Genomic DNA, 18350 nt, shown 5'->3' with positions numbered 1-18350 from the left:
AGTGGGATTTATCCCAAGGATTCAATCGTTCAATATCCGCAAATCAATCAATGTAATATACCACATTTCATTATCTTGGTGAACCTATCACTTGACATCATGTTGGCAGATTTAGATAAGTTCATGACTGATGCTAGAATGGCAAAGATGTAGTATGGTAGGCAGTTTATCTTGCAGTACAATGTATTTTAAACATTAACACCAATAAAGATCTGAAGAAGCCACTTAAAACTTTCAATTATACTTATCTGAATTTTTAGGATAAAACGTATACAATGGTAACATCCTTGAATTTGGGGGATTTGCTGTAATATCTATGGCTAGACTCATTTTTAATAACAAGACTATAATATGCTTAGATAACTAAATATCCATGTTATTATGTAACTATAATATCCATCTGCTAGATCTTGAAAAAAAGAGTAAAATTTTAATTCACTTGACAACATACTACATCAAACAAGTAAGACAAAAACATTAATTCAACTAGCAGAACAAAAGTTGACAGCGAAAAGGAAGAATGCTGAAATGCAGAGCAATCGCCTCCTTGGATAATCTCTTGATATAAGACTCACCCTTCGAGAAAACCTACCATCCCAGGACCACAGTTTGTTCCATCTGCCAGTGGCATGTGTTGAGTGCGACAGCCCTTGTGAACTCCTTCTGCACTCGTGCACCAGAGACGCCTGCATTGTTTCTGCAGAGTAAGAAAAGGCACGCAAGCAAGAGTGAAAATAACACTGTAACCACGGAATCAATTCAGTATCATGCATTGGTTTATAAGCTGATCCTAGGTACTTCCTGGTTTCATGGTCAGAGCGGGAAATAATCAGTAAAAAAATATTTGCTAAGTCAGTCCAAGTCATCGATTTTCCTCTAAACACATAAAATGGCAAGATTTCATTTTTAAAAACTTTTGGATTATCATCAAACACTGAACAATGGAAGAGATGTCTTGGAGTAGAAGTATTCAAAATTATGTGGGACATTTTTCTCTCTTTGCAAGACATTTTTCTAAAGGACTTTTTGTTGTTAAATGTCATTCACAAGGAGTTTCCAAAAGTCCCTTTTGATCCAACAGTGGAATGTATGAATAATGTGCATAGAAATATTGTATAATGTATACTGGTTTCCTATTTTGTGAATATAATGCATACTTTCAACTTTTGAACAAAGCGTTCTGAAGTTTTCACAAGATACGAAAATTCACAGAGGCTCACAGGAGCTATACCCAAGATAATCCCTTTCTGTTTCTAAATTTAAATTCAAAGTTCATTCAGTACCTAAGTCAGGTAGGAAAGAAATGTATCTTTTATAACAAAAAATTAAGGTAAATCTTCCCCCCTCCAAAGTAGATGTTTAAAAGCTTATAAAATTTGTGATTATAAATTTAAGATTTTAGGAATATTATTCACTGTATGGAATATGCTTTGTATGTCCCTGTGCTCACTGTTAAGTAACTTTCATTCATTCATTTATTCATACATTCCTTCACACATTCATTTATTCATTCATTCAACATGCAGTAAGCACTTATTTTCTGGTGCCTATTATGTGGCAGACCCTGAACTGCACCCTGGGGATACTTAAATGAATAAATAAGGCTGGATTCCTGGTCCAATGATCCTCACAGTCGAGTAGTATAGTAAGCAATTTGGCAAAGTTTTATACAGGAATGAAGAAAATGGAATGAGTATTCTGCTTGGAAAAGAAAGGCATGGATTCACCAAAGTAGTGACGTTTATTCAAACTAAATCTTAAATTTAATTTACCCTCAAGATAAGGTAAAAACTTGGTTATAGATTCAGTAAAAATGTTAACTCAGCTATTTCGGTGGAAATTTAAAGCATCTAACCTGTGAAAAATCCTCAAAATAAATTATAGAGTAATGGTTTAATGAAAACTAAACAACAAGAGCCAAATTTCATTCCTTTGGATTCAAATCTGTATAAATTAAAATGTAGTCTCTGAGATTCCTGGGGCCTTTAATACAATTCATTATCAAAGCACTTATATTTTCTTCTCCCACCCACAAAACAACATCATTTGAAAATAACTATTTGAATGCTTTTAATTTTCAGTAACCTCTCTGTGACTCTTGTTTTCTGACTGGGGATACTTTTTTAAACCTTTTCCTGACAAACACTAAATTTTTCTAATCCTTAAAAATTTTTAAGATATATTCAGCACACTGTCCAAGAGAATAAATGTACATTTCGAAATGTAGTCAAACTACAACTTTATGGTAGTTTTCAAACAAAAGGACATAATTTTTCTTACCAAATAGGGACACACTTGTGATCCAGGACCAAACATAAGTTCACATTGCTTGTTCACGTCATACACTGATCCAGGAAGTTGTGAAGACAGATCGTATATTCTTCCATTTGGTTTGTCAAGGAGGCATTCCCCATGACCAGTACTGTAACAATGACAGAAAACAAAGTACTGTGAATACATATGGATGCATTTCAGTATAAGATTCTTTATCACATTTTCTATAGCTCTGCACTTTCAAAGAAACTATCAATATTTTTTCATAATTTAAAAACCAACTCACATGAAAGTCAGTATGAAAACCTCAGTTTATAAAGGACAGTTTATGTGTTTGTTCTCATTTGATCCCCACAACTGCCTTAAAGGTAAACATTTTTTAAAAAGAATAACAAATAAACAAAAATTCATCACAATATCATGTTTGAAACATACATTCCTGTTTTGATCACACTACACTTTTGGTCTGCTTTGCTATCCGATAGCAATGCCCTATATTTAATGTCCAAATTGTCAAAATGTAAAAAGTAAAGTTTTCAGATCATCTGAGAAAGTACATTGATAGCTCTAAGTGACAATAAAACAAAGGAATTTCCAAAAGTGTTATGTGGTCTCCATCTCAAAGAGTTTTTTTAGGAAAAGAATATAAAGCAGAGTCAATAATGTCAGCTTTGGGAGTTTGCATTTGGGTCTCATCACTTCCCAGAATGCATGGTGTGAACAAGTTATTTAGTCTCCCTGAGCCTAAGTCTCCTCATCTGTAAATTGAGAGTGGTAGTGTTTACCTTGCAAATTGCTATTAAAGTATATGATATAATATCTTGAAGGAGTTAGAAAAGTGGTAAATAGTGGTGAAAATGTGTATTTGCTATTCCTAGTGTGTCACACGATAGTCTGCAGAAAACTTTGTGAAAATGTTCAGCCATTCTAATTGGGTTAAAAGCAGCAATTTATTCAATGGAAATAATTAGAAGAAATATCTTGGGGGGCGATTTTTTACAGCTAGAGGGCAAATTAAATTTTGTCCCAAAAATGAACATGTAATTTTTAAAATACCCATTGGCTAGAATCATATTACCCCCTTCCAAAAATAAGCACACCCACTGGTATTTTTAATCAATACCTCAGTCAGCAATTGAACAAAGCTATATGCAATCATGTAGAGATCAGCAACTGTGTATTGTGCTTTCAAATCAAGTTCCCATACAAGGATAAATAATCACTGCTGATTATAATTAAGGGATATATTTATACACATATATTCCAAAACATGGTTTCATTTATTCCTGTAGTTCTCGTATAGATAGGTAACTAAAACTGCATAAATTGGTGATTAGAATATGTAGTAGAAAAAAATCAAACAGTATTTTGTTTATAAGAGCTTGGCCTTGCCTTTTGAACAAGTTTCAGTAAGTAGGATAGAAATACCATTTGGATAAGAAGTTGGGAAGCAGAGAAACCTGGTAGGACTTGAAGAGGCAAGGCAAGAACAATCTGGATCTGCCTCCTGTCTTCAGAGCTGGGAAGAGCCTCCAAAGAACAGGTAAACCTAGAGATTCCATATCCCTTCAGAGAACTATTTGTAATATTCATAGTTTGACTTTAGCTATTCTTTGCCCTTCAAGGGCACCTCAAACTTGAACTAAACTCCTCTTAAACTATTACCTAGTAGCTTCTGAAAAAATTCAAACACACACAAGGAAGCTTTGATTCCCATTAAGTCTCCCCCTAAAATAAGTTTTTCCCATAACAGAGAGCCCAAATTAAAAAAAAACCATGATAGCTAGATCTGAACTGCCCCCCCGCACACCAAAAATATTAGTTAAGAATGAAATAAAATTCTTTTCTTGTTTTTAAACATCCATTTGTACAGTGAAAGTAAGCTTAAACAATAAAAAACTCAACAGAGATTGAACCACTCTAAAAAAACATACAAGTTTCAAATTTCATAATCTAATAAATGTTCAATTATTTAACTAAAGTAACACAAAATCACTTACTCTAGGAATTCAGTGATGTATTTCTGACTACATTTTGACCAGGTCCAAGGACTTGTGTGGTAATTTAAAGTTGGAGCCATTACATGATACTGATGTTTAATTCCAGTTTCCTTACATTTAAAACTATCATCGTGTGGAACATTAAATCTAAAAATAAAAATAAACACTTAAAAAAGAATACTAAAATATGTATACAACATTAGAAACAGATCTCTTATATTTAAAGTATAATCTAAAATGCAGATAAATCTGATTACATCAGGATTTGTACTCTTGATCTCTCCATAAAGTATTGTAATGCTAGGGTTACCTTCATGTTTAGAAGCACATGATGTCTAAGAAACAGTAGATTATAACTTTGATCAGTAGCACAGTCTGTTGATTTGGTATTTGAATTTAAACAATCAAAATATTTGGATTCTGGCTCACTTCATCACAATATGGACTTAGCATTAACATAAAAATAACTGTAGTTTCCAACACACATACCCTAGGAGATGCGTGGGGAAAGATTAGGTGAAGGCTCTACCACACTAAATTCCAGACCATTGACTATCGCTACAGTATCAAAAAAAACCACAAAAAGCACTTCTTTAATTTCGTATCACTCTATATTTTCCATCTATTTCATATGAAAGAGCCTAAGTGCTCTTTCTGGTTTATAATCAATAAGTGATGATTTGATTGAACTGGAATAATAAAAATATTCCTAAAGGGCAACCAAATCTTCACAATAAGAGCAATGCTATTAAATGATTAGCTGGTCAGCAACAAATCCTACACATTCTTTTGAGGACCCCAGTAAAAACTCACATTTAGAAGAAACCACTTGATTCAGATCCTTGCCTGTCAAAATGTGTACATAAATCAGTATTGTAATTAAACTACTTACCTATATTCTAAAGACACCTAAAGAGTTTCTCAGGAAGAAAATAAATGTCTAAGATGGTACCCTCTGCAAGAACACTCTTCTCCTAGTTAGCACCAGTAGTAACCAGAAATCAGTGCTTTCCAGATGTTGCAACGCATGATGTACCTCAGGCAGGTTCCTGATCTGCCCCGACTTCAACAAACAATATAAAAATCTGAGTGTGCATCTTGTGGATGGTCATGAGATATAACCATGCTAAAGGGAACTGAAGAGGCACTAGTTTAATAAAAACAACCTCCACGTGAAATTATTCCAGCTGAATACTCTAATGACGTTAAGCCATGACCAGGAAAAGAAAATGTAGTCAAGAGAGGCAACTCTAGCCTCAATTCCTTATTAGCAGATAACCAAGAAATCAAAGGAGTACTGGGGGTACATTTGGGATCATTTTTCAGGGGATGAGTTTCAGAGGGGTTTCTGATTTTCTCTGGGAGCCCCAAGGGTATCATGGGAAATCACAGCCTCCACATTCTTAGAGCATAAAACCCCAGTAGAATTTTTAATAATGCAGGAACAGATAGGAGAATCTCAAATTAAAAACCAAAAAAACAAACAAACAAGAAAACTATGGAACTGGGAGGAAATTTTTTAAAAAATCTTTTAGTAATTAAGAAATTCCCACAGGCCACATCTTCTGCTGGGGCTCTAAGCTATAAAAGCAGGAAATGAATTGGTACTACAAATATTTTGGGGAGTTCCCCAGAACCAGGGGCCCCTGCAGGCCCTCCCATAAGATGGTAGAGCACAGTACCTGGTCATGTATAGGATAACAAGGGATAGAGGCCAGAAGTGCTTGTCATGTAATCCAATACAGTAAATGAAATAAAAGAATTCCCAAGCTCTAGTTCTTTGCTTAGTCTGTTGATCTGTGCAGCCTGTCTGACCTAACATAGATCACAAAAGAGCCAGAGTTAGAATTTCAGGGGTGAAAATTACACTACTAATACTTTATAAAGATATAAAGGTGCTAATTACTCAATTGAAGATGGAATTTTAGACATATGTGCAATGGTATATAGAAGGCACGTTACTGAGGTGACAGAAGGTACTTACACATGCCCAAGCTCGTGGGCTATGGTAAAGGCAGCACTGAGTCCATTTTCTTCACTAATAGAGCAGCTCCGTAAAGGATCACACAGGGTACCTAATTCTGCTAAACCTGAAAAATTTCATGTTTGTATTTCAACAAAATGGGAAATACCAGAATCATAAAGAAAGCACTAAAGCATTTATCATTGGCATTACTACTTAGAAATGAATGCAGTTGACTGTTAATATTGCATGAACGTTTTGAAAGGTAAAGAAAAAAGAACAGAATGTTTTGTCTGTAGCTGAAATCTTTTCAGCAAATTCTTGGATTCTTTCACGGAAGAAAATAAGCCAAAATATGGGACAGGCAAACAATTTTTTAAAAAACAGAAAAATAAATTTAAAAATTTATTACAGGAAGAATGAAGTTTTAGGCCACGTTAGTGTGCGTAATAGGAAAGGTAATAAATGTTTAAATTGGTAATAGCACTAATAAAGAAAATAGCACAGAACAATATAAATTATAAATTTTCTTTTATTTTTTAAAGTTTTGAAGCAGCATACAATTATTCAATTACCATATGATAATTAAATGAGTAAAAATATGTTAAATGCTTAGAATAGTGCCTGAATTTAATATATGTTAAATAAAACATGATAATAATATAATCACTGGAAGCACTTGATTTTGTAACCACTTCAGCAATGGGAAATGTATCACATGTCAAGATCTAGTCACTCATTTAAATAACAACGTGCAACTCTGCAACTCGAATTGCTGCTGAAAGAAGAAGACACCATGAACTGGTTGGACACCAAAGACAGCAATAGTTACAACTGATATAGTCTTTTAGTCTAGAAAAAGAAATTCAAAATAAATGTTCATTATAATAATCCTACTCCATCATCAACCAAGGTAGCATTTCATTTTACTTTTCAACATAATACAATGGCTTTTGCTATTGCTAGCCTTCAATATTTGACTGCAAATTTATCTGCTCTCCTACAATGATTCCTTTCATTAAAAAAAGATTATCATATGTAAAATAACCAGTTTCTTACTGTAAAGTTTTACATTTAGAAATTTCTTAATATAAAATAAATACTTATATTAGCTACTGTGTTTTAGCTCCCTCTTCCTATGTATTCTTTTAGTCATAAATGTCAGAATAAACTGAACACATTTCTTTCATGAATATGCTGGCGTTCCCTTGCCTTCATTAGTATTTTCAATTTGCCTAGTGGCTCAATTCCAGTGTATTCATTTTCAGGGCTGTGTATTTGGAACACAATATTGACTCCATTACCACCTAAACTTTATGTTACATGCTTAAAGATAGATATATTCTAAACTGAACATTTTAGTCACATGACATATCTGTAAAAATATGCATTGCATATGATTAGAGACCATGATCAAATATCTCCATAGGCAAGACCAACAGAAATCAAAGTGAATGTATAGCCTTATGGTACCAAGCAGCCGGCTGAGGGTTTGTGCCTAGATTCACTCATGTTGATCAAGGGTTCTCTAAAACTGGGCAGAGACAGAATAAAGCAGCACAGGCCCAAATCTGACACAGATTCCCCATGTTTGGAACTGTAAGAAGCTACACAGAGTCACCAATCCATCATGTTAAAGAATAAAAACCATTTTTTAACATACTTTATAAAACATGCTCAGAGACTAAGGTAACAGTACTTGCAAAAGGATAAATGAGCAGGAAACCTAGTAATTATTACCAACATCTTGTATTTGTCATTAAGAACTATCCTTAGGGTGTGTTCAATTGAGGAGGTAAGAATAAAGGAGCAGCAGCTACTCAGGGGAGGATTTTGGGGGGCAATGGGAGAAGTATAAGAAAGCAAATCCAACTCCAAGAAAATATTGAATTCTCTCCTATGCCATGTTCTGCAAGTTCCCAAATAGAGGCACCTTTTGGACTCAGAACCCATTGCCTAAAATCCTGGCTGAGTTCCTGGGTGGAGAAAGACCCTGTAAAACATCCGTGTGGCTGACAGGGACTTGGTTCTCCAGCCTGGGGTCAGGGCTGAGCCCCTGATGTGGGAGAGCCGAGTTCAGGACATTGGACTACCAGAGACCTCCTGGCCCCATGTAATAACAATCAGTGAGAGCTGTCCCAGAGATCTCCATCTCAATGCTAAGACCCAGCTCCACCCAATAGCCAGCAAGCTCCAGTGATGGAGGCCCCATGCCAATCAACTAGCAAGACAGGAACACAACCCCACCCATTAGCAAAGAGGCTGCCTAAAATCATACTAAGTTCACAGACACCCCAAAACACACCACCAGATGTGGGCCTGCCCACCAGAAAGAAAATATCCAGCCCTACCCACCAGAACACAGGCACCAGTCCTCTCCACCAAGCCTACACAAGCCACTGAACCAACCTCACCCACTGGGGGCAGATACAAAAAACAACAGGAACTACAAACCTGTAGCCTGGAAAAAGGAGACCCCAAACACAGTATGTTAAACAAAATGAGAAGACAGAAATATGCAGCAGATGAAGGAGCAAGGAAAAAACCCACTAGACCAAACAAATGAAGAGGAAATAAGCAGTCTACCTGAAAAAGAATTCAGAATAATGATAAAGATAATCCAAATACTTGGAAATAGAATGGAGAAAATACAAGAAACATTTAACAAGGACCTAGATGAACTAAAGAGCAAACAAACAATGATGAACAACACAATAAATGAAATTAAAAATTCTCTAGAAGGAATCAATAGCAGAATAACTGAGGCAGAAGAACGGATAAGTGACCTGGAAGATAAAATAGTGGAAATAACTACCACAGAGCAGAATAAAGAAAAAAGAATGAAAAGAATTGAGGACAGTCTCAGAGACCTCTGGGACAATAGTAAATGCACCAACATTCGAATTACAGGGGTCCCAGAAGAAGAAGAGAAAAAGAAAGGGTCTGAGAATATATTTGAAGAGATTATAGTTGAAAACTTCCCTAACATGGGAAAGGAAATAGTCAATCAAGTCCTGGAAGCACAGGGAGTCCCATACAGGATAAATCCAAGGAGAAACATGCCAAGACACATATTAATCAAACTATCAAAAATTAAATACAAAGAAAAAATATTAAAAGCAGCAAGGGAAAAGCAACTAATAACATACAAGGGAATCCCCATAAGGTTAAGAGCTGATCTTTCAGCAGAAACTCTGCAAACCAGAAGGGAGTGGCAGGACATATTTAAAGTGATGAAAGGGAAAAACCTACAACCAAGATTACTCTATCCAGAAAGGATCTTATTCAGATTCGATGGAGAAATTAAAACCTTTAGAGACAAGCAAAAGTGAAGAGAATTCAGCACCATGAAATCAGCTTTACAACAAATGCTAAAGGAACTTCTCTAGGCAGGAAACACAAGAGAAGGAAAATACCTACAAAAACAAACCCAAAACAATTAAGAAAATGGTAATAGGAAAGTACATATTAATAATTACCTTAAATGTAAATGGATTAAATGCTCCAACCAAAGACACAGACTGGCTGAATGGATACAAAAAAAAGACCCATATACATGCTGTCTACAAGAGACCCACTTCAGACCTAGGGACACATATAGACTGAAAGTGAGGGGATGGAAAAATATATTCCATGTAAATTGAAATCAAAAGAAAGCTGGAGTAGCAATTCTCATATCAGACAAAGTAGACTTAAAAGTGAAGACTATAGCAAGAGACAAAGAAGGACACTAAATAATGATAAAGGGATCAATCCAAGAGAAGATATAACAATTGTAAATATTTATGCACCCAACATAGGAGCACCTCAATACATAAGGCAAATGCTAACAGCCATAAAAGAGGAAATTGACAGTAACACAATAATAGTAGGGGACTTTAACATCCCACTTTCACCAAAGGACAGATCATCCAAAAGGAAAATAAATAAGGAAACACAAGCTTTAAATGACACATTAAACAAGATGGGCTTAACTGATATTTATAGGACATTCCATCCAAAAACAACAGAATACACTTTCTAGTCAAATGCTGATGGAACATTCTCCAGGATAGATCATATCTTGGGTCTAATAAAGCCTTGATAAATTTAAGAAAACTGAAATCGTATGAACTACCTTTTCCAACCACAATGCTATGAGACTAGATATCAATTACAGGAAAAAAACTGTAAAAAATACAAACACATGGAGGCTAAATGATATGCTATTAAACAACCAACAGATCACTGAAGAAATCAAAGAGGAAATCAAAAAATACCTAGAAACAAATGACAATGAAAACACGATGACCCAAAACCTATAGGATGCAGCAAAAGCAGTTCTAAGAGGGAAGTTTATAGAAATACAATCCTACCTTAAGAAACAGGAAACTATGAGACACTGATGAAAGAAATTAAACATGATACAAACAGATGGAAAGATATACCATGTTCTTGGATTGGAAGAATCAACATTGTGAAAATGACTACAATACCCATAGCAATATACAGATTCCACACAATCCCTATCAAACTACCACTGGCATTTTTCACAGGGCTAGAACAAAAAATTTCACAATTTGTATGGAAACACAAAAGACTGCGAATAGCAAGAGCAATCTTGAGACAGAAAAACAGAGCGGGAGGAATCTGGCTCCCTGACTTCAGACTATACTACAAAGCGACAGTAATCAAGACAGTATGGTACCGGCACAAAAACTGAAATATAGATCAATGGAACAGGACAGAAAGCCCAGAGAAAACCCACACACATATGGTCACCTTATCTTTGATAAAGGAGGCAAGAATATACAGTGGAGAAAAGACAGCCTCTTCAATAAGTGGTGCTGGGAAAAATGGACAGCTACATGTAAAATAATGAAATTAGAACACTCCCTAATGCCATATACAAAAATAAACTCAAAATGGATTAAAGACCTAAATGTAAGGCCAGACACCATCAAACTCTCAGAGGAAACATAGGCAGAATAATCTATGACACAAATCATAGCAAGATCCGTTTTGACCCACCTCCTAGAGAAATGGTAATAAAAACAAAAATAAACAAATGGGACCTAATGAAACTTAAAAGTTTTGCATAGCAAAGGAAACCATAAAAAAGACCAAAAGACAAATCTCAGAATGGGAGAAAATATTTGGAAATGAAGCAACTGACAAAGGATTAATCTCCAAAATATACAAGCAGCTCATGCAGCTCAAAATCAAAAAAGCTAACAGCCCAATTCAATATGGGCAAAAGACCTAAATATACATTTCTCCAGAGAAGATATACAGATTGCCAACAAACACATGAAAAGATGCTCAACATCACTAATCATTAGGGAAATGCAAATCAAAACTACAATGAGGTATCACCTCACTCCGGTCAGAATGGCCATTATCAAAAACTCTACAAACAATAAATGCTGGAGAGGATGTAGAGAAAAGGCAACCCTCTTGTACTGTTGGTGGGAATGTAAATTGATACAGCCACTAATGGAGAACACTATGGAGGTTCCTTACAAAACTAAAAATAGAATTACCATATGACCCACCAATCCCACTACTGGGCATATACCCTGAGGAGACCATAATTCAAAAAGAGACATGTATCCCAATGTTCACTGCAGCAGTGTCTACAATAGCCAGGACATGGAAGCAACCTGAGTGTCCATCAACAGATGAATTGATAAAGAAGATGTGGCACATACACACAGTAGAATATTACTCAGCCATAAAAGAAATGAAATGGATGGCCATAGAGTCTGTCATACAGAGTGAAGTAAGTCAGAAAGAGAAAAACAAATACCATATGCTAACACATATATATGGAATCTAAAAAAAAAAAAAAAGGTTCTGATGTACCTAGAGGCAGGACAGGAATAAAGATGCAGACAGACATAGAGAATGGACTTGAGGACACAGGGAGGGGGAAGGGTAAGCTGGGATGAAGTGAGAGAGTAGCATTGACATATATACACTACTAAATGTAAAATAGATAGCTAGTGGGAAGCAGCTGCATTGCACAGGGAGATCAGCTCGATGTTTTGTGACCACCTGGTGGGGTGGGATAGGGAGGGTGGGAGGGAGATGCAAGAGGGAGGGGAAATGGGGATATATGTATACATATAGCTGATTCACTCTGTTATACAGCAGAAAGTAACACAATATTGTGAAGAAATTATATTACAATAAAGATGTTAAAAAAAACTATTCTTAGCTTGTTATTTTTTTCCACATATTTTAGATGGGAAAAAATACTAAATCTTGTATTAATACACACTATGTAGCCTTGGGCAAATTATTTATCCTCATTTATAAAATTGAAATTATAGGTCTTACTTCATAGGTTTGTTGTGAAGACTAAATAAGTCCAATCATGTTAACCTTAACATAGTGTATGATACATAGTAGGCACTCAAATATATCAGCTATTATTATCATCACCATTACTCTTGACTTAAAGGATAATAGGAATACTTTTATTTTCACATTCTATGTTTCTAGATATCACTATGATTTATGTGCACAGGAGTGGCTGAAAACTGCAAAAAAAAGAATGGGGACCAGGAGACCACCCACTTCTACATGAATAGCCAAGAATGTCTAACATTAAATCATTAAAAAATAGTAAGATATGGCTGACATATTCATACTTAACTTTTAGTATAAAGATGTGACAACAAGGCATAGATAATATAAGAAATATAACATATTCAATGGATTCTTCTTAGATGATTGACTCATAAAATATGTCTACAAAGTCAGAGAATAGTTTGCAAGGAGAAGAGAATGGGGTCTGTTGTAAAAATTAGAGTAGCAGGTGTCTGTTTCCACATTTGTGGAAGATTAGAGTTTCTAGACAGTCCTCCTACCACAAAGAAACAAGACCAGTATTAAAAAGTACTTTTTTAATGAATACTGACCTCACAGTGTACAAGAACTATCAAATCCCCACACCTCCAAAACCTAACATATATTCTCTCCCTGCCCATCTCATACCTATGCACGCATGCATACATACATATAAACATTTATACCATGGGCTAAATTCTAACTGGTAAGCAATGAATAGTAGGGATAGGAATTACTCTGAGGGATAATACTGATAAAAGCAATATGATCCAGAACTTGCTATAGGAAGTTTCAAGGTACAGGATCTGATTCTGAATTCTCTGCCTTAAGTCAGGGACCTTGGTTAGTAACACCCTTTGGATTACAGCAAAAACAACTGAAAATGCTCTCTAGAGGAAAGCACACACTTTTTAAGTGGTCCACCACTAACCTTATGGGTTAATATTAAGTAAATATGAGCTTATGATCAGAGATCACCAAACATACAAACCAACAAGTCAGCATAAGAGAAAGTTAGCAGAAACCACATATTTGGCTATCAAATGTTTAGGATATGGGAATTGTCAAAGATGGTATATAAAATTACTCCAAATAAATGTGTCAGTAAACATGAAAGGCAATTACAAATATAAGCAAATATAAAAAGAATGTAAACAAAATGAACACACAGATTTTGAATAAGAACTAACTAGGATATTTTAAATTGAAAAACTTATGTTGAACTGGAAAACTCAGAGGACAGGTGAAATATCAGATTAGATGCAGCCAAAGAGAAAAATAATAAAATGCATGTTAGAGATGCTTGAATAAAGCATGAAGACAAAAAGAAATAAAAGCATGGAAAACAATTATAATAAATGTACATGGACTAAGGTTGGTAGTTAAACAGACATTATTATGGATGTTATTTTTTAAATCCAATTATATGTTGTTTCCAATAAAAACACCTGAAGTAACAGGACAATGGAAAATTGAAGGAAAAGATATCTAGCAAATACTAAACAAGAAAAAGTTGGCTGCATAAATATTTACAATTGTTTTATCTTCTTCTTGGATTGATCCCTTGATCATTATGTAGTGTCCTTCTTTGTCTCTTGTACTAGACTTTATTTTAAAGTCTATTTTGTCTGACATGAGAATTGCTACTCCAGCTTTCTTTTGATTTCCATTTGCATGGAATATCTTTTTCCATCCCCTCACTTTCAGTCTGTATGTGTCCCTAGGTATGAAGTGGGTCTCTTGTAGACAGCATATATATGGGTCTTGTTTTTATATCCATTCAGCTAGTCTATGCCTTTTGGTTGAAGCATTTAATCCATTTACATTTAAGGTAATTATTGATATGTATGTTCCTATTCCCATATTCTTAATTGTTTTGGGTTTTTTATTGTAGGCCTTTTCCTTCTCTTGTGTTTCTTGCCTAGAGAAGTTCCTTTAGCATTTGTTGTAAAGCTGGTTTGGTGGTGCTGAACTCTCTCAGCTTTTGCTTGTCTGTAAAGGTTTTAATTTCTCCATCAAATTAAGAGCACCTCAATACACAAGGCAAATACTAACAGCCATAAGAGGAAAAATCGACAGTAACACATTCATAGTAGGGGACTTTAACACTCCACTTTCACCAAAGGACAGATCGTCCAAAATGAAAATCAATAAGGAAACACAATCTTTAAATGATACATTAAACAAGATGGACTTAATTGATATTTATAGGACATTCCATCCAAAAACAACAGAAGACACATTTTTCTCAAGTGCTCATGGAACATTCTCCAGGATAGATCATATCTTGGGTCACAAACCAAGCCTTGGTAAATTTAAGAAAACTGAAATTGTATCAAGTATCTTTTCCGACCACGCTATGAGACTAGATAGCAATTACAGGAAAAGATCTGTAAAAAATACAAACACATCGAGGCAAAACAATACACTACTTAATAACGAAGTGATCACTGAAGAAATCAAAGAGGAAATAAAAAAATACCTAGAAACAAATGACAATGGAGACACGACGACCCAAAACCTATGGGATGCAGCAAAAGCAGTTCTAGGGGGAAGTTTATAGCAATACAACCCTACCTTAAGAAACAGGAAACATCTCGAAAAACAATCTAAACTTCCACCTAAAGCAATTAGAGAAAGAAGAACAGGAAAACCTCAAAGTTAGCAGAAGGAAAGAAATCATAAATATCAGAACAGAAATAAATGAAAAAGAAATGAAGGAAACAATAGCAAAGATCAATAAAACTAAAAGCTGGTTCTTTGAGAAGATAAACAAAATTGATAAACATTAGCCAGACTCATCAAGAAAAAAAGGGAGAAGACTCAAATCAATAGAATTAGAAATGAAAAAGGAGAAGTAACAACTGACATTGCAGAAATACAAAAGATCATGAGAGATCACTGCAAGCAACTCTATGTCAATGACATGGACAACCTGGAAGAAACGGACAAATTCTTAGAAAAGCACAACCTTCTGAGACTGAACCAGGAAGAAATATAAAATATGAACAGACCAATCACAAGCACTGAAATTGAAATTGTGATTAAAAGTATTCCAACAAACAAAAGCCCAGAACCAGATGACTTCACAGGTGAATTCTATCAAACATTTAGAGAAGAGCTAACACCTATCCTTCTCAAACTCTTCCAAAACATAGCAGAGGGAGGAACACTCCCAAACTCATTCTATGAGGCCACCATCACCCTGATACCAAAACCAGACAAGGATGTCACAAAGAAAGAAAATTACAGGCCAATATCACTGATGAACATAGATGTAAAAATCCTCAACAAAATACTAGCAAACAGAATACAACAGCACATTAAAAGGATCATACACCATGATCAAGTGGGGTTTATTCCAGCAATGCAAGGATTCTTCAATATACACAAATCAATCACTGTGATACACCATATTAAGCAATTGAAGGAGAAAAACCATATGATCATCTCAATAGATGCAGAGAAAGCTTTCGACAAAATTCAACACCCATTTATGATAAAAACCCTGCAGAAAATAGGCATAGAGGGAACTTCCCTCAACATAATAAAGGCCATAAATGACAAACCCACAGCCAACATCATCTTCAATGGTGAAAAACTGAAAGCATTTCCACTAAGATCAGGAACAAGACAAGGTTGCCCACTCTCACCACTCTTATTCAACATAGTTTTGGAAGTTTTAGCCACAGCAATCAGAGAAGAAAAGGAAATAAAAGGAATACAAATCGGAAAAGAAGAAGTAAAGCTGTCACTGTTTGCAGATGACATGATACTATACATAGAGAATCCTAAAGATGCTACCAGAAAACTACTAGAGCTAATCAATGAATTTGGTAAAGTAGCAGGATACAAAATTAATGCACAGAAATCTCTTGCATTCCTATACACTAATGATGAGAAATCTGAAAGTGAAATTAAGAAAACACTCCCATTTACCACTGCAACAAAAAGAATAAAATATCTAGGAATAAACCTACCTAAGGAGACAAAAGACCTGTATGCAGAAAATTATAAGACACTGATGAAAGAAATTAAAGATGAGACAAATAGATGGAGAGATATATCATGTTCTTGGATTGGAAGAATCAATATTGTGAAAATGACTATACTACCGAAAGCAATCTACAGATTCAATATAATCCCTATCAAATTACCAATGGCAATTTTTATAGAACTAGAACAAAAAATCTTAAAATTTGTATGGAGACACAAAAGACCCCGAATAGCCAAAGCAGTCTTGAGGGAAAAAAACAGAGTTGGCGGAATCAGACTACCTGACTTCAGACTATACTACAAAGCTATAGTAATCAAGACAATATGGTACTGGCACAAAAACAGAAAGATAGATCAATGGAATTGGACAGAAAGCCCAGAGATAAACCCACGCACATATGGTCACCTTATCTTTGATAAAGGAGGCAGGAATATACAGTGGAGAAAGGACAGCCTCTTCAATAAGTGGTGCTGGGAAAACTGGACAGGTACATGTAAAAGTATGAGATTAGAACACTCCCTAACACCATACACAAAAATAAGCTCAAAATGGATTAAAGACCTAAATGTAAGGCCAGAAACTGTCAAACTCTTAGAGGAAAACATAGGCAGAACACTCTATGACATAAATCACAGCAAGATCCGTTTTGACCCACCTCCTAGAGAAATGGCAATAAAAACAAAAATAAACAAATGGGACCTAACGAAACTTCAAAGCTTTTGCAAGCAAAGGAAACCATAAACAAGACCAAAAGACAACCCTCAGAATGGGAGAAAATATTTGCAAATGAAGCAACTGACACAAAGGATTAATCTCCAAAACATACAAGCAGCTCATGCAGCTCAATAACAAAAAAAAACAACCCAATCCAAAAATGGGCAGAAGACCTAAACAGACATTTCTCCAGAGAAGATATACAGATTGCCAACAAACACATGAAAGAATGCTCAACATCATTAATCATTAGAGAAATGCAAATCAAAACTACAATGAGATATCATCTCACACCTGTCAGAATGGCCATCATCAAAAAATCTAGAAACAATAAATCCTGGAGAGTGTGTGGAGAAAAGGGAACACTCTTGCACTGTTGGTGGGAATGTGAATTGGTACAGCCACTATGGAGAACAGTATGCAGGTTCCTTAAAAAACTACAAATAGAACTACCGTACGACCCAGCAATCCTACTACTGGGCATATACCCTGAGAAAACCATAATTCAAAAAGAGTCATGTACCAAAATGTTCATTGCAGCTCTATTTACAATAGCCAGGAGATGGAAGCGACCTGTGTCCATCATTGGATGAATGGATAAAGAAGATGTGGCACATATATACAATGGAATATTACTCGGCCATAAAAGAATCGAAATTGAGTTATTTGTAGTGAGGTGGATCAACCCAGAGTCTGTCATACAGAGTGAAGTAAGTCAGAAAGAGAAGAGAAAGACAAATACCGTATGCTAACAGATATATATGGAATCTAAGAAAAAAAAATGTCATGAAGAACCTAGGGGTAAGACGGGAATAAAGACACAGTCCTACTAGAGAATGGACTTGAGGATATGGAGAGGGGGAAGGGTAAGCTGTGACAAAGTGAGAGAATGGCATGGACATATATACACTACCAAACGTAAAATAGATAGCTAGTGGGAAGCAGCCGCATAGCACAGGGAGATCAGCTCGGTGCTATGTGACCACCTAGAGCGGTGGGATAGGGAGGGTGGGAGGGAGATGCAAGAGGGAGGACATATGGGAACATATGTATATGTATAACTGATTCA

General features: G+C 35.4%; 1 protein-coding gene across 2 annotated transcripts in view; it reads right to left on the bottom strand.

Moving 5' to 3' along the window:
• ADAMTS20 (ADAM metallopeptidase with thrombospondin type 1 motif 20) overlaps nt 1-18350 on the bottom strand; it is a 195643-nt gene that overhangs the window by 104606 nt on the left and 72687 nt on the right. For both annotated transcript variants that reach the window (XM_060166513.1, XM_060166514.1), the window contains exons 8-11: nt 6259-6364; nt 4275-4421; nt 2281-2422; nt 593-697 (exon numbers count right to left, since the gene is read on the bottom strand). In XM_060166513.1, coding sequence (XP_060022496.1) covers nt 593-697; nt 2281-2422; nt 4275-4421; nt 6259-6364 — 500 coding nt within the window. The remainder of the gene's footprint in view (nt 1-592; nt 698-2280; nt 2423-4274; nt 4422-6258; nt 6365-18350) is intronic.

Source organism: Lagenorhynchus albirostris, chromosome 11 (genome assembly GCF_949774975.1).
Source record: "Lagenorhynchus albirostris chromosome 11, mLagAlb1.1, whole genome shotgun sequence".
In the NCBI taxonomy this organism is placed as follows: Eukaryota; Metazoa; Chordata; class Mammalia; order Artiodactyla; family Delphinidae; genus Lagenorhynchus; species Lagenorhynchus albirostris.
The sequence above is the reverse complement of the archived record's forward strand: the minus strand, read 5'-3'. Positions and strand labels throughout refer to the sequence as shown.